General features: G+C 35.3%; 1 protein-coding gene and 1 non-coding gene across 2 annotated transcripts in view; one reads left to right on the top strand and one right to left on the bottom strand.

Moving 5' to 3' along the window:
• The window catches only part of UBE2D2 (ubiquitin conjugating enzyme E2 D2), a 43,881-nt gene extending 20,153 nt beyond the window's left edge, over positions 1 to 23,728 (top strand). The window contains exons 2-7 of the mRNA XM_043465350.1: positions 10,065 to 10,128; positions 14,626 to 14,657; positions 14,737 to 14,814; positions 14,902 to 15,007; positions 20,759 to 20,852; positions 22,059 to 23,728. Of these exons, the coding sequence (XP_043321285.1) occupies positions 10,065 to 10,128; positions 14,626 to 14,657; positions 14,737 to 14,814; positions 14,902 to 15,007; positions 20,759 to 20,852; positions 22,059 to 22,104 (420 nt within the window). The 3' untranslated portion in view covers positions 22,105 to 23,728. The remainder of the gene's footprint in view (positions 1 to 10,064; positions 10,129 to 14,625; positions 14,658 to 14,736; positions 14,815 to 14,901; positions 15,008 to 20,758; positions 20,853 to 22,058) is intronic.
• LOC122441060 lies at positions 4,406 to 4,512 on the bottom strand. Its single transcript, XR_006269205.1, has one exon. It is a non-coding gene; the product is annotated as a U6 spliceosomal RNA (small nuclear RNA).
• Positions 23,729 to 23,970: the final 242 nt, after the last annotated feature.

Here is a 23,970-nt window from a genome sequence, read left to right as displayed (position 1 = left end):
CTTTAATTAGAACATTTTCGTCTAAGTGGTTATTGCTGAAGTGCTCAAAGAGATGAACTCCTTATTCTCTGTTGTTACCCAGTCTCACTCAAAACACCTATTCCATTCACGTTCAGTAATTAAATCTGAATATATTTTGTCACTACAGACTTTCTATTTCCTGGCACTGTAGGTGATTAGGCTGAATTGAACTGGACTTCATCTTGGAAGTTGTTAATGTGCTTTTGTTTATCGTCTCATTTGCCAGTGTTTGAACACCAGTTCTGCTTGATATTGTGCTAGACATTCATTCATCTACTCATTTAGACATTTGCGTGTCTCTTAAGTTCCACTCTGGAAAATGTTGTAAAGATTATATTATACCTTGTCTCTAATTGATGGAATTTAGAAGTATTCCAGGAGTAGCGTTAAGGGTACACATAAATTTTGATAGTTGTGGATAAAAAATTGATCGTATTACTATACCATATGATACTAGATTTGTATAGTATAGTTAATAGTAAGCTGCTTGGAGAAAGAAGGAAGTCCCTGGGAAAGAAGATTTTTTTTCATCCTAAAAAAGCAGTATATGGACAGTAATCTTTTAAAGTGAAAGTATTTAATGTTTATGTGTTTTAAAATCATAACTGTGCTATTGTGAAGATAGATGAAAGTGAACTGGGGCCTAGCCTTTTTAAAGCAATTTTTTAACCTCAGATTCATAATTATGTTAATCACATGCATTGTCAGAATTTCATATTGGTTCTCCTTTGTGTGCCAAAACAAATATGAATCCTTATAACTCAGCTGTAATTTATTTTATAGAAATTTCAGGGAATTCACTGGTTGTATAAGCTTTCTATATTTGCAAACTTTTAGTACAACAGATAGGATTATATAAATGACAAATTTTGCTAATATCTTTATATAGCGTATCACTTCCCCTTTAAAAGATATGTGCTTCCTGCCCCCCCCCCTTTTTATATAGAAAAAGTATTTTAAGCCAGAAACACATCCACTATATATTTGATCACTGCTGGAAGCTATCAACATTGTCACACAAATAGCGCTTGTAAGGATTTCCTGGAACTTGACAAAAGTAACTTCAAACAAACAAACAAAAAAAAAACCTGTCTTTAAAAATTAATAAAAACATGTGATTGCCTTAGAAAGGAAATTTATGTTGTATTAACTATAATTGAAAAGCTATTCATAATGCTCTTTCTCTTACTATAAACATTCTTAAAACATTTTGATCACAATGTTATTAATGTACTTAATATCACTGAACTGTATACTTTAAAATGGAAAAAAAATGGACAAGATGGTAAATTATATGTTTGTGTATTTTACCACACACAAAAAACCACACTGAAGTAATTTATAGTCCAGATTGAGGGGGGGGGGGCGGACGACAAGGTATAGATAACTTTAGGACAGTATTAGTCATGTTGGGTAGATTTCTCTATGTTATGTTTAAAAGTCTTTTATTCTACAACAAAAAAAAATTTGGGGGGATAAAAAGTGTTCTTGGTTCCTTCAGACTTATTTCTGACTTTCCCACAGACATTAGGCATTTTGTGAGAATAAAATCTTGGGTGGGGAACATGTCATTGGAACAGTGGGCCACAGAAAGAAGCAAAGCCTGGTTCTGTGCCCAAACAATAGTGTTGCCTTTATTTCCCAAATTGATTTGACCCTTAAACCTATAACCAAACCATGCTTTTTTAGTTTTAACTTCATTGTTTTATAGATAAGGGAGTTCTAATCTGGAGAAGTGGAATGACTTGTTTAAAGTTACCTAAGAGCAGAATAATAAAACATCAACGGATGTTAAGGCTTGGGAAAGACTGACTTCTGCCTGTTGCCCCTGCTGATATCAGCAGGAACATAAACAGTTGTAGAATAACCGTTATAATCCTTACGAAGCTAATTTTCATTTAACATAATTAATTACACATGAGATGGTTAGTTTCCAGTATTTACAGAAGGCTTGTCAGATAGTGGTGAATGAAGATTCAGATGGCGGATAGTTTCTATCATGTTCATCTCTATGTTCTTAGATGTTGGCAGATGAATTGACCTCTTGGTTAAGCATGCTCTAGGAATAATTTTCCCATCTCTAGGCAGTGATTGGGTTTGCAAGTTCCAGTGTGTTGAACAGTACACTTAGTTTTGCCTGGGTGTATGGGTTGAGGAAATAATTTTTAAAAACCCATACATAATCAAAGGCTTTGGTACACAGTTAAAAAAGAGGAGGGGTACTTATTATTTATAGGGCTTCCCTGGTGGCTCAGTGGTTAAGAATCCGCCTGTAATGCAGGAGACACCTGCGGGAGACATGGGTTCAATCCCTGGGTTGAAAAGATCCCCTGAAGAAGGAAATGGCAACCCATTCCAGTATTCTTGCCTGGACCATGAACAAGAGGAGCCTGGCAGGCTATAGTCCATGGAGTTGCAAAAGAGTTGGACACGACTTGGCAACTAAACAACAGCTTGTTATTTAAGTCAAAGGAGTGTTTAGTTGCAAAAACTCATGTGTATACAAGAATGTGGGTATAAATATTTACCAAAACATTATAATAGTGAAAAATAGGAGATAAATATGTGTCACCTAAAGAAAGGAAACACTGTGGTTTAGGCACCCACTAGCAAAATAAACAGTGTAAAAAGGAACAAACTAGATCTTCATGGAAAAATATTAATGTCTTACTATGTTGAGGGAAAAGCAAAGTATAGAAGAATACATGCCATGTAACACTTCTTAAATAAAAGTTTAAAAACATGATAATAAGACTGTGTTGTTTATGGACACATAAAAAATGTATGTAAGTATGCAAGAGAATGATAAATTCTAAATTCAAGGTAATCATTACTTTGGAGAGGAAAACACCGAGGACTTCTTAAAGATCTAGTTTGATCTAGCAGTGTTTAGATTGCGCTAAGCTGAGTAAAGGTCAGTTTTCATTCCAATCCCAAAGAAAGGCAATGCCAAAGAATGTTCATACAACCACACAATTGAAGTCATCTCACACGCTAGCAAAGTAATGCTCAAAATTCGCCAAGCCAGGCTTCAATAGTACATGAACCGTGCATGAACTTCCAGATGTTCAAGCTGGATTTCGAAAAGGCGAGGAACCAGAGATCAAATTGCCAATATCCGCTGGATCATCAAAAAAGCAAGAGAGTTCCAGAAAAACATCTACTTTTGCTTTATTGACTATACCAAAGCCTTTGACTGTGTAGATCGCAACAAACTGGAAAATTCTTAAAGAGGTGGGAATACCAGCTCAGCTGACCTGCCTCCTGAGAAATTTGTATGCAGGTCAAGAAGCAACAGTTAGAACTGGACATGAACAACAGACTGGTTCAAAATTGGGAAAGGAGTACATCAAGGCTGTATATTGTCACCCTGCTTATCATATGCAGAGTACATCATGTGAAATGCTGGGCTGGATGAAGCCCAAGCTGGAATCAAGATTGCCAGGAGAAATATCAATAACCTCAGATATGCAGATGATACCACCCTTATGGCAGAAAGTGAAGAATTAAAGAGCCTCTTGTTGAAAGTGAAAGAGGAGAGCGAAAAAGTTGGCTTAAAACTCAGCATTCAGAAAACTAAGATCATGGCATCTGGTCACATTACTTCATGGCAAATAGATGATGAAACAATGGAAACTGAGAGACTATTTTTTGGGGTTCCAAATTCACTCAGATGGTGACTGCAGCCATGAAATTAAAAGATGCTTGCTCCTTGGAAGAAAAGCTATGACAGCATAGCTAGACAGCACATTAAAAAGCAGAGACATTACTTTACCAACAAAGGTCCATCTAGTCAAAGCTATGGTTTTTCGAGTAGTCATGTATGGATGTGAGAGTTGGACTATAAAGAAAGCTGAGTGCCGAAGAATTGATGCTTTTGAACTGTGGTGTTGGAAAAGGCTCTTGAGAGTCCCTTGGACTGCAAGGAGATCCAACCAGTCCCTCCTAAAGGAAATCAGTCCTGAATATTCATTGGAAGGACTGATGCTGAAGCTGAAACTCCAATACTTTGGCCACCTGATGCGAAGACCCTGATGCTGGGAAAGATTGAAGGCGGGAGGAGAAGGGGACGACAGAGGATGAGATGATTGGATGGCATCACCAACTCAATGGACGTGAGTTTGAGTAAACTCTGGGAGTTGGTGATGGACAGGGAGGCCTGGTGTGCTGCAGTCCATGGGGTCGCAACGAGTTGGACACGACTGAGTGACTGAACTGAACTGAAGCTGAGTAATAGGTTTGTGCTGGATATTTTCTGTAGTCTTAGTTGACTTGAATTTTTTTAAAAGATTATAGACATTAATTTCAAATAAGGTTACTACTTCTGCTTATACTCAGTTCAGGGAAAGATTGCTATTGATACATTTTCTTTTCTTTTTTTTTTTTAAATGTGGAACGCTTCATGAATTTGCGTGTCATCCTTGCGCAGGGGCCATGCTAATCTTCTCTGTATCGTTCCAATTTTAGTATATGTGCTGCCGAAGCCAGCACGCTATTGATACATTTTCATCAATTTGTCTTTAAAATAGAAGGCAGCATTATTAAGAGGGAAATAGAAAATACTGGAGAGCACCAAGGGATTAAGTCTATCAGTACCAGATATAAAAGATTCTATAATTTGCTGTTTTCAGAAATTATAATTTTTTTCAAACTGATCTAGGCTAACTGACCTACTAATATTTCCAGAGTTTTAAAAACTTGTAATTTTAAGTATTTTAGCAGTTAATTTTTAATACCAACTTCAGATATTATGCTGGATACATGAGTTAGCACTTCTGTTGCAACCCTGGTAAGTTAGGAGTAGGGCAGGGGGGATGCAGTACTATGGTAATGACAGACTGCTTGCCTTCAGTGTGTCTTGAAAATGTGGAAAACACCCCTTTCTTGAATTCTTCATTCTGTGCTACCATGTTTTCCATCACCTTCCCTTCACTTTGAGTCTTGCTGGTAATGAGTTTTCTAGCCTTGTCTTTTGTCTTTGATGCTTAATTCGTCAAACAAAAAGGCAGTCAGAATTTAGTGTACATCACAATTTCCTGGGGGACTTGTTAAAACGCACCTTGTTAGGCTCTGAAACTGCAGAGTTTCTGGTTCAGTAGGTCTGGTTGGAGCCTGAGAATTTGCATTTCTAATAAGTTTTCTTGTAATAATGATGCTGCTGTGCCAGGGTCTCATTTTTGAGAACTACTACTTATCTAGCTGTTCTTTCTTTGCTGTTCGTTCATCTTAAAGGAGGTTCAGTTTGATTTCCTGGGCAACATACAGATTCTCAGATATTCTAACTTGTACATTTCCGCTATTTTAGATTCAGACTAAAGAAGCATGATAGGATAGAACTTACATAGTAGAACACCATGTCCTTACTCTAATTACATGTTTTCCTTGGATTAGCTACTTTGTATCTTTTTTACATATATAAAATGGGGGATTAGTTTAGATATCTCTTCTGACATTGAATCATAATTTCTGCTTAAATCTTCTCATATCCTGATTACCCACCAAAGACCTTTGATTTGTACAGGAAATTTTAGAACTGTTAATGCTTGACTTTAGAGCCAATTTTTTATGAAAGTAACTATAATCCCTCATTTTCCCATCTTGTTCCTTTTACCATTTGCCATAGGGTAAAACCAAAATGGTGAAACAAATCTGTGTTCCATACTATGTATATTTTGCTTCATAATTGTTAAGACTGGGGAAAGAGGGTTTTTGAAAAATAGATAATATCATTTTTACCAGTTAACGACCTATTTGAGTATTTGAGGATACAAGGAAAGCAAAGTCAGCATAGCCCTTATAGGACCCCCTCCCCACAGTTAGAAAGCCCTTTTTTTTTTTGCTAGTGCTATAATACAGAAATATTGCAGGCTTAGAGGCTTTAGTGTTCTGTTTTCTTTAATGGTGGTCCCTTTTAAAGAAGGGTTAATCCTTTGGAATATAGGTATTAAGATAATAATATATAAGGCATTATAATCATTCCTGTATATCTTTATTGGAAAACATATTCCTGAGCCAGAAAAGATAGTAGTAGGAAATGTATTTAAAAGTTTGAGGACTTCCCTGATGGTCTAGTGGTTAAGACTCCACGATTCCACTGCAGAGGGCAGGAGTTCAGTCCTGGTCAAGAAACTTTAAGATCCTGCATGCCACGCAACATGGACAAAAAAGTTTGTAGTGAATTAAACTTTACTTGAAAGTAATTAATTGGTATAAGGTTTGGGGGCTGTTTGAACTAAGTTAAACACTTGGGAAAGTTTCAGATAATCAAAATTGTTTATAACCCTTAATCTTTAAGAATAATGGTTATACCTAGAAACTAGAGTGTACAATGTCAAAGAAAAAAATCTTAATTGAGAACTCTATTAAAATCCACAGTTTATTTCCAAAATAAGACCTTTATCGTAATATTTTTTGAGATTTCAAAGTTAAGACTATAAAGTCTTTTTAGAAATTGAGGATTCTTTGCCTTAACTGTCAAACTTCCCTCCTCCCTTTTTTTTCCCCTAAATTTAATTGTATGTACTTTGTCTGTAAGGGCTTCCCAGGTGGCTCAGATGGTAAGAAGTCCACCTGCAATGCAGGAAACCCGGGTTTAATCCTTTGGTTGGGAAGATCCCCTGGAGGAGGAAATGGCAACCCACTTCAGTATTCGTCTCTGGAGAATTCCATGGGCAGAGAATCCTGGTGGGTACAGTCCATGGGGTCACAAGGAGTCATGGAGTCAGATATGACTGAGTGATTGACACTTTGACTTTCTCTCTATTGCTCTTTCTATATAGAAGAAGTTTTCCAATAAACAGAAAAATTGCTTGGTTTTGGGTTTTGTCCTAGCTCTACTCTCAATGCCAGTAATGTATGATTTGCTATATGATATACAAGAGAAATCTGAATACTATTTTGGGGGAGATAAAAAGTCAAGGAAATTAATGTCTAGGTTTAAAACCATATGATAAAGCCAACAGCCTGATGTAATAAGGTATTTTTTTCTGCCCAGTGATTTGGCTAGATCAGTGCCTTTAATTTCAAGATTTATCTTTATTTTGTTTTCTTTTTGCCACGCTTGCAAAATCTCAGTTCCCCCAGGCTATGGTAGTGAAAACCCAGAATCCTAACCACTATACCAGTAGGGAACTCCCTTCAGTTTTTTTTTTCCCCCTTCAGTTTTAATCATAATGCAGGGACATCAGATTTTGTGGTGGTGGTCATATAGTCACTAAATTATGTCCAACTCTTGTGACCCAGTGGACTGTAGCTCACCAGGCTCCTCAGTTCATGGGATTTCTCAGGCAGGAATACTAGAGTGGGTTGCCATTTCCTTCTCCAGAGGAGCTTTCCAACCCAGGGATGAAACTTGTGTCTCTCCTGCATTATAGGTGGTCTTCTTCATTGCAAGTGGATTCTTTACCACTGAGCCACCAGGGAAACCTCAAATTTTATAGCTTCTGTGTTTATTTAGTCTAACTGGATTTTCACTGTTCTAATTACCCTTCAGATAGTCACAGCTTTTTCAGAACTATTTTTTTTTAATCCAAATGTATAGTCAGAACTGGTAAGTTATTTTTTAAATAGACAATAAATATACTTGTTAAAGGTATAAAAGAAATACATGTAGTTTCTATTCTTATCCCCAAAGCAGAGTTTCCTTCTGAAGGCAAATACTTTGAACTACTTTTGTGTCTATTCTTCAGAGATACTGTATGCATATATGAAGATGAATGAATATATGCCCTTTTAGTAAGCAACTTTATATATACAATAAAATCAACAATTTAAAGTATACAGTTTGAGTTTTAATGAGTATAATTCACAGTTTTGCAGTCCCTACCAAAGTCATAATATAGAATATTTTCATAGCCCCCTAGATTTTCTTCATGTTCCTTTGTAATCAATCTCCTCCAACTCCCTCTAGCCCTTGAAACTATTAATCTGGTTTCTGTTGCTATAAATTTGCCTTTTCTAGAATGTGTATCAATGGAATCATGCAGAATATAGTCTTTTTATGTCTCATTTCACTTAAATACTTAAGTGAGTGCCTCGAATCAAGGAGTTGGAATGAGTATGTTAATTGTATATTAACACAAATTTGAGTTAAGGTTTTCTTTTTTTTTTTTTTAATTATATAATACTGACTTATGAAGAGGACAAGGATTTTTTTTTTTCCTTTTAGCTTTTTGAGATGTCATTGGCATAAATTTAAGATGTTCAGCATAATGATTTGACTTAACATGTATCATGAAATTACTATCATGGTAAGTTTAGTGAACATCTATTATCTCACAGGTACAAAATAAAAGGTAAAGAGAAAAATTTTTTCCTTGGGATGAGAACTCTTAGGATTTACTCTGTTAAACTTTCATGTATAACATACAGCAGTGTTAATTAACCTCTTCTTGCCTGGAAAATTCCATAGACAGAGGAGCCAGGTGGGCTACAGTCCATGTGGTTGCAAAGAGTAGGACACAACTGAGTGCATGCATGTGCGCACACACGTGCACACACATACATATTACAGCCCTACCACTTACTTAAAACTGTTAGTTTGTACCTTTTGACTACCTCACCACCTCCCCTCACTTTTGATAATTGCAGATCTGATCTCTTTTTCTGTGAGTTTGTTTATTTTTGAAGTATAATTGATCTACCACACTATGGTACTGTCTGGTATACAACATAGTGGTTTGATATGTTAAAAAGTGATCACCACCTGATGAATCCTTATATTCAGGTTAGATGAAGTTAGTCAAAAGAAGTAGCTTAACTTTTGTGTTTCAGATCAAGCAAGCTTTCTTAGTTATAGTGACCTGCATTACAAACATTTGGGAATGGGAACGGTACACAGTAGGTTTTATGTTTTTCTCCTTGAGATGGGCAAGGAATCTCTGTTGTAGAGAAATACAAAATCCTCAAATTGAGATGTGAAAGAAAGTAAATATTGTTAAATCTTTACCTCAATCCCAGCACTTAAAAAAAAACAGAACTTTATTTCTATACTTTATGCCTTGTCCTCCAAGCTTACAGATAGGATAAAACAAAATAATTGATGTAATGACTGGTTGAATAAGTAAACTCAGAAGAAGAAACTTACAGAAATATCTGTGTGTTGCAATTTAAAATATTTATTTATATAACTCGATAAGATTTGAAATAATTTTTAAATGGTAGGTTTTACCATTGTAGTTTTAAAATATAATTAAAAGTAGTCCTTCCTCAGAGTTTGTTTTTATCTCACATACCAAGCCAAAGGGTAAGGAAATATAGTATGATTTCCTGCTTTGTGGTTTTTAAGGCATCCCCACCCAGTAACAAATCTCAAGTTTGTGGGTTCTTGTGTTAAAATAGCTAAGAAGCTGGCATCTTTTGTAGAGCATGACTACATGTAATTCCATCTCTGATTTCAAAACTTTATGATGGGTTATATCCAGCCACCCTTTGTAATATATCCCTTTTAAAGTTTTTCCTACTACCTTTGGAAGCTTTGTAGTGGATATGAGCTGAAAAAATAACAGTATCTTGTCAGATGGTTCTGTATAATTTGGAATATTTATGACTCCGTTTATCTGAAGTGTAACTTAATGATTTTGAAGTACAAAAACCAGCTGTTGATCTTTATTGGAAAATAATAAGTGTTTACTTAAAAACAGTTTTTGTGAGACTTCCCTGGCAGTCCACACTCCCAGTGCAGGTGCATGGGTTCAATACCTGGTCCAGGGACTAAGATCCACCACATGATGCGGCCCAAGAAAACCCAAAGAAACAATTTTTGTGGTTCTTTAGTATATGATACATGTTTACTTTCCTTATATTTAATACCTATTAAACTCCAAACAAAGCAAAAATTATCTTCTTTTAAAAACATACATTTATATCTAGGAATCCCAAATATTTTATAGATTTCATTAATCTACCTTTCTCTTCTCTGACTTTGAAGGAGTGCTGCTAAAAGCTTTACTGGTGAGACAGAGAGTATTGGTAACAGTGATGGTTTTATTAATGGATAATAGTTATATTTATGTTAAATACATTTCTTTATTCTCTCCTTGAAGGAGTTGAATGACCTGGCACGGGACCCCCCAGCACAGTGTTCAGCAGGTCCCGTTGGAGATGATAGTAAGTATCTAAAAGGAATAATAAAATAAAACATAAAACAGCATAACAGTCTGCCTCTGGTGAACTCTGGTAATAATAAATATATATATCTGCTAAGGTTATTTGTATGAAGAGTAAATTATGCAATTTACCTTTATTTGCCCATGAAAGGTGCAGTTTTATGTGTATTCCATCCTCTTTTGTACTGTATTGCATTTTGAACGTCTTCTGCCAGATGTTTGTGTAGTTGTTCTGGCTTCTCCTTACCTATCCTTTGTCCCTTCTGGGTATTTACCTAAGACAAAATATTCAAGCTTTTGTCTACAGCAAGCTATTGTTCTTTAGTAAGATAATAGTAAGTATGATTGGGGGGGGTGTGTACGTGGGTCTGTGTCTTTATTTGTATTGACTCATTTGTGAAGACAACTACAACTTACCTTTAATGTCCAGTTTATCTTCTTAATCCTGTTTGAAATAATTTATTGTATCTTACTGTACATGTTGGATAATAATTTTGCTTTTTGTTCCACTTTGTCTCAAGGCAGCTTTTCCCCCTAATACCATCTTTCAGCCTTTTAAAAATAGAGGATATCTGAACAGGCTGTGTAACTAATTCTCACACACAAAAATGCAACATTTAGCAGATAAGGGAAAAGTGGAATATACTCAGAGTATATTTAGAAGCATTTGTGTAAGGGAAGTGTATAGGTTAAGACAGAAAATAAATGAGGTTATATGGGCTTGTGTGTAAAATTAAGTTTTTCCTCATTTTTCTTAAGATTGTTCTTTTGGTTTGCTAAATCCTTAGGAATCAAAGCATAATCCTTGTATAAGGATTGCTTTATAGATAAAACAGATGTTATAAATTATAAGACTAAGTACTTGTTATGAAAAATCCATTTATGTTATGTTTAGATCTGTCCAGTATTATTGAGTATATATAGTATTTGATATCAAACAGGACGGGCCAAGTACTTAAACACATTTCTCATTTAAGGTTCACAATTCTTTAAGTGATTGGAAAAGAAATTGTTAACTGTTTTAGAGAAGAATCTAGTGAGAACCTTGTGGTGGTTCTTGAAGTAGACTTATTCTCAGATTTTCTGATTCTTGTTTTGTCATTCCATGGTATCATATCCATCTGCATCAATGTGGTCATTCAGTTTTGAAAGAGTGTTTTTATTTCAGGTAAATTCCTCAGAGTTGAGAGAGGCTGATTTTTTTTTTTTTTTTTTTTTGAGAGAGACTGATTTTTAATTAAAAGTGTTTGAAGTCTGGGGATTAGATTTCATTTTTGAAGTTCCGTAGTGTGCTAAAGTAATTTGCCTTTGCTTCTACCGTAGTTGGTACTATTACATTCCTTTCTCAGGTTGAAAAGTGGTTACCCTGGAGAGTTAAACTCCCCTAAAGCATAAGCAATAAGAGAAAAAGAAAAGTAAATTAGACTTCATCAAAATTTAAAAATTAGGTACAGCAAATGATACTGTTAAGAAAGTGAAAAGGTATACCAAATGGGAGAATAAATTTGCAGGTTGTATATATCTGATGAGGCATATTTATCTAAAATACTTTTTAAAGTCTTTATATCTCAACATTATAAAGATAAATAACCCAATTTTAAAATGAACAGACAATCTGAGTAGCTTTTTCTCTAAGATACTCAAATGCAATAAGAACATGGAAAGATGTTCAGCATCATTATCAGGGAAATGCACATCAAAACCATAATGAGGTGTCACTTTACACCCACTAGGATGGCTAGAATCAAAAGGTCAGATAATAAGTGTTGATGAAGATGTGGAGAAATTTGAACCATCATACTTTGCTGGTAGAATGCAAAATGGTACAGCCACCTTGTTAGACAACTTGACAGTTCCTCAAAAAGCAAAACATAAGAGTTAACCATATGACCCAGTGAGTTCATTCCTAGGTATGTGTCCAAGAGAAATAAAAACATATATCCCTATAAAAACTCACTCATGATTGTTCATAGAAATTTCATTTATAATAGCCAAAAAGTGAAAACAACCCAAATGCCTACCAGCTGATGAAGGGATAAATAAAATATGGTGTGTCCATACAGTAGAATATTATTTGATGATTAACAGGAATGAAATATTGATATATGCTACAACATGAATGAGCATTAAAAACATTGTGCTGAAAAGACCTATACTCTGAACACCATAAGATGCTGGTGAAAGAAATTGAAGATGACATAAACAGATATTGTTAAAATGACCACACTGCCCCAGGCAATCTACAGATTCAGTTTAATCTCTTTTGAATAACCAATGGCATTTTTCATGGAACTAGAACAAAACAAATTTCAAATTTTGGAAACACAAAAGACCTCAAATAGCTAAAACAATCTTGAGAAAGAAGACTGGAGCTAGAGGAATCACACTTCCTAACTTCAGACTGTACTACAAAGCTACAGTAATCAAAAATAGTATGGTGGTTGCACACACAGAAAAAAGCATATGGATCAGTGTAACAGGGTAGCAAGCCCAGAGATAAACCTATGCACTTAGAGTCAATTAATCTACTGCAAACGGAGCAAGAATATACAGTGGAGAAAAGTGAGTGATACTGGGAAAACTGAACAGGTATATATAAATGAATGAAATCAGAACATTTTTTCACAGCATTTATAAAAATGAACTCAGAGATCTAAATGTAAGACCAAATACTCTAAAATTCCCAAGGAGAAAACGTAGAACACTTGGCACAAATTGCAGCAATATTTTTTGGATCCATCACTTAGTGATGGACAAACAAATGGGTCATAATTACTTAAAATCTTTTGCATAGCAAAGGAAACTGTAAACAAAGCAAGAAGACAACCTGTGGAATGTAATATATTTGCAAAATGATGCAACCAACAAGGAATTAATTTCCAAAATAAACAGCTCATACAGCTAGTTATTAAAGAAATGCAAATCAGAACTACAATGTGGTATTATCTCACACTGGTGAGAATGGCCATCATTAAAAAGTTTACAAATAATAAATGCTGGAGAGGGTATGGAGAAAAAGGAACCCTCCTGCTCTGTTGGTGGAAATCTAATTGGTGTAGCCACTATGGAGAACAGTATGGAGGTTTCTTAAAAAACTAAAAATATGAGTTGCCATATTATTCAGCAGTCCCACTCCGGGCATTTATCTGGAGAAAACTCTAATTTGAAAAGATATATGCAGCCCAGTGTTCATAGCAGCACTACTTAACAATAGCCAAGACATGGAAGCAACTTAAATGCGCTCCAGAGGGAGACCTAAGTCAGTGACTCTAGTAGGTATTCTTATATGTAACCAGGATGGCAGAATATGCAATTAAGATTTAAAATGGTAGGTCTCCAAATGCTTTTTGTTAATTAAATTAATATGGGGGCCTTTTATAGAACCTTTGTTGAAAATACTAGGACTGATCTTAGTGATTCAAAGTAACTTTCTCCTTAGCTACTTAATCCATAAAAAAATTAGTTGGCAGAAGTTAAGAGGAATTTTTCTCAGTACTAATGATGAGTAATCTAAAAAGGAGAGCCTCAGTAATACCTATCCTTTATTTTTAATCCCTAGTAAACAGACTGCTCTTTGTAGCTTCAGGCCCAGTGAGGGGCAAGCCAACCATAGGGGCAGTTCTCATACAGATGGTCAGAAGGAATTTAAGGGTTTGGGCTGACATCCCAGTGGATTTTTGTGTGGCTTTCTAGTCTTCACATTACCTCCTTGCATCAAGAATAATCCCATTGACAGCTTCCCTTAGTTTGCTCAGATCCTAGTGTGAATGTTAAGTGCTTAGTAACTTGCTTAGAAGTGAAAACTGGGTTTTTGATCTTTGTGTTGTACTTAGTGGCATCACGTTTGAAACAGAACATGCACCGTTTTTTGCAGTTTGAAGAGAAAATTTCCTTACTAAACGAGTTTATGATTTATTGGGATTATCCCTAGAGTTTGTAATCAAGCTTGGGACTTACAGCATACGTTTTCTTTATTTATTGAGGTACCAGTAATTCTAAAGATCTACACATGAGAACTCATGGCAATTTTTTTCTCACTGGAAAAAACTAACATTTCCTAATTTGAGTATTATCTACTTTTAAGTTTACTGTTCTGCTCTTTACCAGTTCTATAAAAGAAGTATATTACAGATATTTGTATTGGGGAAATGATATAATCAAAGAATTGAATCTTGTGGTTCTTTTTTACCCTGTGAGGTAAGGAAGTGCCTGTTTAAAAGTGAAACTTGCGGCCTTGTCAAGAATTTTGTCTCCCTGACATGAATTTTTAAGACGTTTTAGCCCAAATACTTTGTTGTTGAGCACCTTACCAGTGTTCTACACCATGCCACTCATTTTTGCTATTCTCAGAGTCCAACTTAATTTAAATTCCTCATCCTGCCCAGGACTCATCATGTTTCATAAATGAACTGAGATTACATGGGGAATAATATGTTGTTATGGTGTAGGTATACTGTAGATATTGCTTGATGGTGACTTTTTGTTGTTCTTTTTTCAGTGTTCCATTGGCAAGCTACAATAATGGGGCCAGTAAGTATTCAGATTAATTTCAGAATAAATAGTTGAGGTAATTCACTCATTTTAACCCAACTTTTTTTGTTGTCAACAGAATGACAGTCCCTATCAGGGTGGAGTATTTTTCTTGACAATTCATTTCCCAACAGATTACCCCTTCAAACCACCTAAGGTAACTGGGATATGCAAATTGTTTTTTTTATCTACTTTCTACAATGCTAATGAAACCATTTATAAGAAGTTTTCCTTGTTTTGATAGGTTGCATTTACAACAAGAATTTATCATCCAAATATTAACAGTAATGGCAGCATTTGTCTTGATATTCTTCGGTCACAGTGGTCTCCAGCACTAACTATTTCAAAAGGTAATGGAATGGATATTTGATATCAAAATAAAGCCTACTATTTTTTTGTGTGTTTGTGTCTTTTTTAGGTTACTTATTCTTGAAAGGGCTAGTCAAATTCCTTTTTAAGAGAATGTAGCAATCTCCCTTATTCTTGATCTGGGGTTTAGACCCACTAGAGAGAGTTGAATTTTTAAGCATACATGTTTCTTGGTGCTGTGATTGCTCTCTGTCCATTGTTCTTGCTGTTCAGGCATAGATTAGAATATGGCCCTTGTGAATCCGTTTTTTTAAGAGCATGGTTAAAGTAGAAGCCAAGTAATGTCTTTCCGGCCTTAAGATCCATGAATGGAAAGGATAGATAGTGTTCAGGAATAGGAAAAAAACAGCCCTTGTAGAGGAATGTTTGTACTACAATTATAGATATTAGTTTCTTAAAGGACAAAGTATAGATGAATTCATATTCACATCATTTAAGGTTTTACCTGTTCTTGTCTTTAGGTTTCTATCAAGAACAGAATCATCATCTAAGATAATCAATTTAATGTATGTTTTTATGTGAGCATCTTAGTCTGTGGTATATTGCTGCCTGCACAATGTGTTTGAAAATATGTAGAGAAAGTTGGTTATTAACTTTGTGATGAAAGATCCAGTAGTTCTTTTAAATAAGACCTAATTGTATGAGTAGATTGGAGATTTTTTTATATCTCTGAACTGAATATTATCTTACTTGTTGATTTGAAATTGTATAACCTCTCAACGTCATACTCAAATGAAATCATAAGAGGATTAAATGTTGTCAAAATGCAGTATAATAGGCTACAAGTATGGTAATGGGCCCATCACTTCATGGGAAATAGATGGGGAGACAGTAGAAACAGTGTCAGACTTTATTTTTTTGGCTCCAAAATCACTGCGGATGGTGACTGCAGCCATGAAATTAAAAGACCGTTACTCCTTGGAAGGAAAGTTATGACCAACCTAGATAGCATATTAAAAAGAAGAGACATTACTTTGCCAACAAAGGTCCAACTAGTCAAGGCTATGGTTTTTCCAGTGGTCATGTATGGATGTGAGAGTTGGACTGGGAAGAAAGCTGAGCTCTGAAAAATTGATGCTTTTGAACTGTGGTGGTGGAGAAGACTCTTAAGAGTCCCTTGGACTGCAAGGACATCCAACCAGTCCATCCTAAAGGAGATCAGTCCTGGGTGTTCATTGGAAGGACTGATGCTGAAGCTGAAACTCCAGTACTTTGGCCACCTCATGCGAAGAGTTGACTCATTGGAAAAGACACTGATGCTGAGGGGGATTGGGGGCAGGAGGAGAAGGGGACGACAGAGGATGAGATGGCTGGATGGCATCACCGACTCGATGGGCATGAGTTTGAGTAAACCCCAGGAGTTGGTGATGGACAGGGAGGCCTGGCGTGCTGCAATTCATGGGGTCACAAAGAGTCGGACACAACTGAGCAACTGAACTGAACTGACTGATGATAATGGGCTGATTGGATTGGGAAGATCCCTTGAAGAAGAGAATGGCAACCTACTCCAGTGTTGTTCTTGCCTGGAGAATTCCATGGATAAAGGAGCTTGGCAGACTTCAGTCCATGGAGTTGCGAAGAGTCCAGCATGACTGAGCAGCTAACACATACACACATGATAATGGACTAATATGTTTAACAGATATGAAGAACATATATAAATCAGTAAGAGGAAAAACCTAGATCCCAATAAATGAATGGAAGAAAGGAACAGAATAATCAGGGAGATACAAATTAAAATAAGTACTCATTCTTCACCATTTGGGGCTTCAGTAGTGGCTCAGATGGTAAAGAATCTGCCTACAATGTGGGAGAACCGGGTTTAGTTCCTGGATCAGAAAGATCCTCCGGAGAAAGGAATGGCTACCCACTCCAGTGTTCTTGCCTAGAAAATCCCACAGACAGAGGAGCCTGGTGAACTACATACAAGTCCATGGGGTTGCAAAGAGTCAGACATGACTGAGCAACTAACATTTTCACTTCACCTTTTTAATTAATAAAGATCTTTTAAAAAGGAAACTAAACATTTTTTCTTTTTAAAAGAAAAAGTACACTGAAGTACTTTGTTAAGTAAGTACATTGGAATGATTGCTTATATATGCTACAGATAGATTTGTTTAGTCTGTCTGTATGTATTAGGAGATAAGGGATTTAATCATTAATATTAACACCCTTTGACGCAGTAATTCTAGGCTCATTCCTTTGTACTAAGAAAACAAACCCAACTGCTAAAATCTCTCTGTGCATCTGCAACAATGTTATTTCTGAAAATTAGAAATGACATATAGGTTCAACAATAGAAAAAACACATTCGGTTCTGGCACATGCATTCAAAAGAATATTGATCCTTACAAATAGTGTAGAAAATAGGAAAATACAGTGTTTGAAAAAAGCAGAAAAGAGATAAAATGTTATACGCTGTAACTTGCATTGTATAGGAAGTATATTAAATAGCTAGAAAGAAATAGTTTGGGTATTTGAGGCTGAAATTTGGTACATGAAATTTTTTTTTTCCTATCTACTTAAATTTTATCATTTCTTTAATGCATATATTTAGACAGGAGGCAACATAGTTTCATGGTAAAGAACATAGATTCTGGATGCAACTGCCTGTGTTAGGATCTCAGCTCCACATTTTATTGGTTGAGATTTGAGACAGATTAGCTTCTGTATTCCACACTGTTTTCATCTATAGAGTAGGAGTGATAAAAACTATTTCACTATTATTCTGAAGATTAAAAAGCAAAAATGCAGTTAACTGATTCCTTGTAAGCACCCAAATAACTGGGATAAAGGCACTGTTGTAAAAAGTATTGGATATTTGTCATGTTACAATTATGGTAACACTTGTATACCCTTCCACATTAATTTTTTAGAGGCACAAAAACTCTGAGGCTTTAAATTAAGATTTCTGGAATCCTAGGCAAAATATGAACAAAAGAAATCAAGGACCACATTTTAAAAAGTTGTGACTGAAATAATTTTACAGATAAGTGGCCCCTTTTGTTTTTGTAGGCCTCCGTGCCATTCAGCAGTCCTTGTGAAAGTATTCATATGCCTGTTGTTCTCGTGATTTCCTGACCTGTTTGCTCTTACTTTATCAAGTAACTGTGGAGATATAAATCTAGATATAAGAGAGGTGGGACTCTGTATGTGAGTGGGTTGGGTGGGTGGATGGTGGTAGGGGGAAGTCTGGATAGCTGAAATTGTTAGCATAGCTTTTCTTTCTTCCCTTCTGTGCCTAGTGGTGGTGTGTTTTGTTTTGTTTTGTTTTTCAATTATCCTAAGTCATAAGGGCTGTTAATTTATTTGACTTGATATGTTCTGTCTGGATAGCTATCTTTTAAAATAACTACAGTACCATTTTGTTGAATTTGGTTTTATCAGCATACCTACAGTACCATTTTGTTGAATTTGGTTTTATCAGCATACCTTTAGTGTTTTATTTATTTATTTATTTTTCCTTTAGTGTTTTAAAGACTCTTTTGTAAATTAAAGTATGGGCAAGCATTGCTGTGAAAGACCCAAATGCTATGTATGATATAATTATTCTTTAACATATTCTGTTTTTAGGGGCAATAATCTAGACCCAAAATGCCCTCCCTTTGAGTATATAGGTATGGGACCTAAATATACAGAAAACTTGAAACAGGTTAACTATCGTAAAGCTACTTGATTATATGGTTTTAGAATTGGAAGTGACTCTGAGTTATGACACTAATGAAAATGGTTATGTACTGATGAAGAATATATATATAAGTGAAAATTCAGTTACTTTAGTAAAGAGTCTCTACAAGCTGTAGAAATAGAAGTTACTCTCTTTATGGAGAAAGAAAATATAGTATATTATAAGCCAAAATCAGTTTTCTACAAATTAAAGGAACTAAGTAGTGTACTAAAAATCCTTTCACTAGATCCAGATAACCATCATCCTACCTTCCTTTCCTGGTAAGAAAGTGAGGAAAATTATTTACTTAAAGCTTATCTTTTTAAAATGATGCAAATGAACTTATTTACAAAACAAACAGATTCACAGACAGAGAAAACAGATTTATGGTTGACAGGGAAAGGGGGATGGGGAAGGATAAATCAGTAGGAGCTTGGGATTAATAGTTATACACACTACTGTATATATAAAATAAACAAGGACCTACTGTATAGCACAGGACACTATATTCAGTAACTATATTCAGTATCTTGTAATAACCTGTAATACGAAAGGATCTGAAAACAAATGTATATGTATGACTGAATCACTTTGCTGTATACCTGAAACTAACACACAACACTGTAAATAAACTATACTTCAATTTAAAAAAAGAAATCTCTTTAAAGGTGCCTGTTTTAAATAGTTGGACAATAAGTAAAGGGAACTTATACTAATTTGGTAGTGTATCTAATTTTAGGTGAAGAGTCAGTTGTATTCTTGCCAGCTTGATAGGTCAGACAGGTTTCTTCTGTAGTCAATAATTTCATGAACAATCAAAAATCTATAACTCCCTGTTGTCATTTCCAGGAAATACATGAAATCTTTCCTAATTGCTGTTAGAATATTCTGTGCTTGAAGAGGGCATAGGTGATACACCTGACAATGGGAAGAGAAGATGTGTTGGGAATGCCATCTGCCAGGATTGTGGGCAACAGGAATGAAGAGTCAGAAAACATCTTTCCTGATGTTTTTTATTTTCCATATACTCTTAAGGCAAGGAAATAGCTTTTTTGTTAACAACTGAATGATAAAGGGCATGTAAACTTTCTTTATCTCTCAGAAGCCCTTGATCTCTGTAGGATAGATTTGATGGGAAAATGAATCAATTCCTTTTCCTGCTGAATTGATGTTTTAGGAGTACAGTGGGCTCTGAATTATTGTCTCTTGCTACAGAACATTAGAGAGAAATAAGATAGCTGAGTTCTGTTAACGTCAGAATAGGAGGATTGGAATTTATTTTGGTATGTCAGAGGCCACTGGATTTAATATAATTAGTGGCTTTGGCCTCCTCTTTGCCTTCAATAAAGGAATATGTAAGTTAACAAATTTAAACAGAGAAAATTGTACTATTGAGATTTGTCTGCCACATTTCAGGTTGTCGTTGAGGAAATGACTGAGATGAGATTTTAAATTGTTACTGAAGATAATTTGAGACTTTTGTTTGAGATATGTCATATCATCTGTAATAGTTGTGGCCAACCCCACTTGGGGACAAGTACCGGCCTTTGTGTTCTTAAACTAAATTGTTTTCAACTAAAAATGAAACAACTCCATTGCATCTGAATATGGTAACTGCCATCAAGAAAGCAATAATTGTTGAATTTCATAGTTGTCATTTCTTACTAAGAGCATTCAGTAGTGTGGTTGTCTTTAGAATTTTGAAAACCATTTATCCCTGAACATGGGCTTCTAAAAATTGAAATTTATAAGCTGGGGAAAGTCTTATTGGTCTAGGATTTGAAAGACCTGTATTCTATTAATAATTCCACTCTGATTACTCACTAACCAGGGAAATGGGGCAAGACAGTTCACCAGCCTGGGCCAGCTTCCTTACTGGTTCAAGCTTAGAGAAGTCTTAGAATCTTTGTTAATTACTGTTACTGTAAACTTAGGTAGAGCTTACAAACCTGCTAGATATTACAATAAATAGGGTCTTAGAGTTTTCTCTTGTGTTGGCATCTCATATTTCTTTCAGCCTTTTTGCTTTTATCCTCTACTAATTTATATGTTTTTTTCATTCTAGTACTTTTGTCCATCTGTTCTCTGTTGTGTGATCCCAATCCAGATGATCCTTTAGTGCCTGAGATTGCTCGGATCTACAAAACAGATAGAGAAAAGTAAGTATGGTCTCCAGACAGAAGAGCGTCTGATAGGGTGGAGATGTTTGTGTCTAAGGTCTGAGTATGGGTCAGACACTTAAAACAAAGTCCTAATATACTCAGTTGGGGACAGGAAAGAGCAGTATTTGCATCAGGTATCATTATAAGTAGATGATTTTATCTCTGTTTTGTATGATTCCTACTGTCTAGAAGAACTTTTCTACAGTTTATTTTCCAACAGCTTTATGTCTTCTTGGTTTTTGACATGTAAAGATTTTGCATCAAGAGCCCAGTTGTCTTAGGTAGGTATTTATAAATTAATGGGAAAGAGAATTGATGTTCTACCATTAGGAATAATCTAAAAAAGAAAGTAAATAAATGTTACAAGACCCAAAAGGCCCAAATTTCCTTTAAAATAAAACTTGCAGAATTTGCACATTTTAGAATTGTATTATGAATTATTGAAAAGTGGTCAGGGTATCAAAAGATATAGTAAATGAAATGTTGTAATCTTTTGTTTGTTTTGCATATTATTCAATAAGATTGTGAAGGAGATAGATGGGGGAAAATGATTCATTTTCAAAAGTTAAAATATAAAAGATTAAACAGTTATTTGAATTATTGGTTAGAGAGGCATATGGATAAGATATTTTTAAAAGGAGCTGCAATAAGAATGGGGTATTCTAACAGCAGTTGGGTCTTAGTTTTTTTTCTGTTTCTGAATCTACATAGTATCTATAAGGATTAAAGATCCTTTGCCCTGCTTATTTTATTACTGGAATGTTCTTCTGAAGCAATAAACCCATTCATTTTAGCAACCAAATTGTTAAAATAAGTTCTGCCAGAACTGGTTGTTTTATTGATGCAGGGAAAGTATTATGTCAATTTGATCATTTTTATGTGATTTCAAGAACCATATAATATATAATTATATTGTTTAAAGAACTCCACATAAGTAAAACAAGGGTTGAAAATCATCTCAGAAATAGGTCAATGAAGTAGAGACTGAAGATACGCCAGCAAATGCTGAAATTTAATTAGAATCCTATATAGTGTTTATAGGATATTTCTAATGTTTATTAGAAATTTGGAGTAGGAAGATGGCTTCACTTGAAGTTCTATAAGTTCTTCCCCTCAAGTTACTAGATGGATAATGAATGAACTCTGTTGCTTTCTGACTGACTCCTCACCTGTGTTAAGCCAAGCTTCTCTTTGTGTGTACAGGTACAACAGAATAGCTCGGGAATGGACTCAGAAGTATGCGATGTAATTAAAGAAATTATTGGATAACCTCTACAAATAAAGATAGGGGAACTCTGAAAGAGAAAGTCCTTTTGATTTCCATTTGACTGCTTTCTATGAGCCCACGCCTCATCTTCCCCTGTGCACATGTTTACCTGATACAGCAGTGCTGCGTGTTGTACATACTTGGAACAACAAACTAGAAATACTGTACTTCTGTACCAACATTGCCTCCTAGCAGAGAAGTGTGTGTGTGACAAGCCAGTTCTCCAGGCATAACCTAGATGTGAGACTAAAAGCTTTCCTTATTGACTTAAATTTGGATAACGGCAAGGTGAGGGGTGGTGGGTATGGTGTGTTCTTGGATGGGGAAGAAAAGCTCCACTGACCTGTAGGAGATTGTTTTTTAAGTGAAATCCTATTAAACTCAAAACAGTTACGAAAAGCAAGGTGAAAAACATGAAGCTGTTTCTGTATTCCTTTTATTCCGAAGGACTTACGTCTTAGGTGAAAGTTATGACCAACCAGATTAAACTCTACCCACATCCTGTATTTTAAGGTCTAAGTTTAACTGGTCAACATTTAAATGGATTGGAGCTATTAGTAAGTAACGTGTGATGGGCTTTGCTCCCAACTCTTTTACATCTCCCCACCCTTCAACCTTCATCTTTCAGCCCCTCTTTCTCTCTTCCATATTCTTTGGTTTGTATGTGGTTTCTCAGTTAATACATAGCTAATAGCTCTTATTTTTCTTATGTTTTTAACTGCTTAGGTCTATCCGGATGTAAGGGTGAAAATTCATTTGATGGAAATACTTGTGTATATTTAAAGACCCAGTTGCTCCTCTGGAGCTTGTACGTTCAAGAATGATTAATCTGTGTAATAAACTGATTACTACAGTCATTACATATAATTTGTGTGAATAGGCTTTTTGATTTTAAGAACTTTGTCTAGCTGAGATTAGTGGTGGATTTTCTCCCACCTCTGAAATGTTTTCACTTATACTGGTTGCACTTCAAAATCATGAAACAATTCCAGTTTACATAGTAAAAAGTATATCTTGAAAGTAATTTTATTGAACAAAATAAACACATAAGCTTAAAAGAATTTCCATGAAACATGTGCAGTATTCCAGGAACATGACTGTTACATAAAAAATTTGCTTTATATTGAAATTAAGCTGAATTTCACCAAAACCTTGTGACATTCCTTTGGTACATAGGACACAAAACAAAGGCATTGCTGTTTGGTAAGTTAAGCTTCTGTGATTGTGATTGTAAAAGAGCAACATTGACCAAACCTGGGAAACTTGAGCACAATCTTGTATTGGAGAGTCTACATAATTACTTTGCACTAACATTGCAGGATGTTCATCCAATTTTAAATTGTACTGTATGTGGCTTTTTGAAGTCTTCCCTTGACGCTAGTAAAATGTAGTTTGAAACTTGTAAACAACTGTGTTTGCCAGAAACATCATTCATGTGAACTAGGCAAGTTACCGTTTTTCCCCCTACTTCTCCTAATCTAATTGTAAACCAGGCTAGCCTGAAAGCCATGGCTGATGCTCTCTAGCTGTCAGGTTCTTTCAAATGCATCTTTACACTCTTGCACAAAAAATTGAGGAATAAATGTCCACTGCTTTTGGTTTAAAACTTGTTTAAGTTGTCTTATCTCTCAGTGTCACTATATCTCAGAACTAAAGTGTGATACTCCAAACCTTTTAAAGTGCTGGATTTTAGCTGCTGGCTACTTATTAGTATTTCTAGTATCCTTGACTTTGCAAAGAAGGTTTGACTGTTAATAGTTGTGGGTAAAGGAGTTAGAATTGAGCTCCAACCTAGAATTACCCTCATTCTCAGTATCATGGGTAAGTGGGAATTCAATTTTTGACTGT

Source organism: Cervus canadensis, chromosome 4, assembly GCF_019320065.1.
Source record: "Cervus canadensis isolate Bull #8, Minnesota chromosome 4, ASM1932006v1, whole genome shotgun sequence".
Classification (NCBI taxonomy): Eukaryota; Metazoa; Chordata; class Mammalia; order Artiodactyla; family Cervidae; genus Cervus; species Cervus canadensis.
Note: the sequence above shows the minus strand (reverse complement) of the source record. Positions and strands in the feature narration are given on the sequence as shown.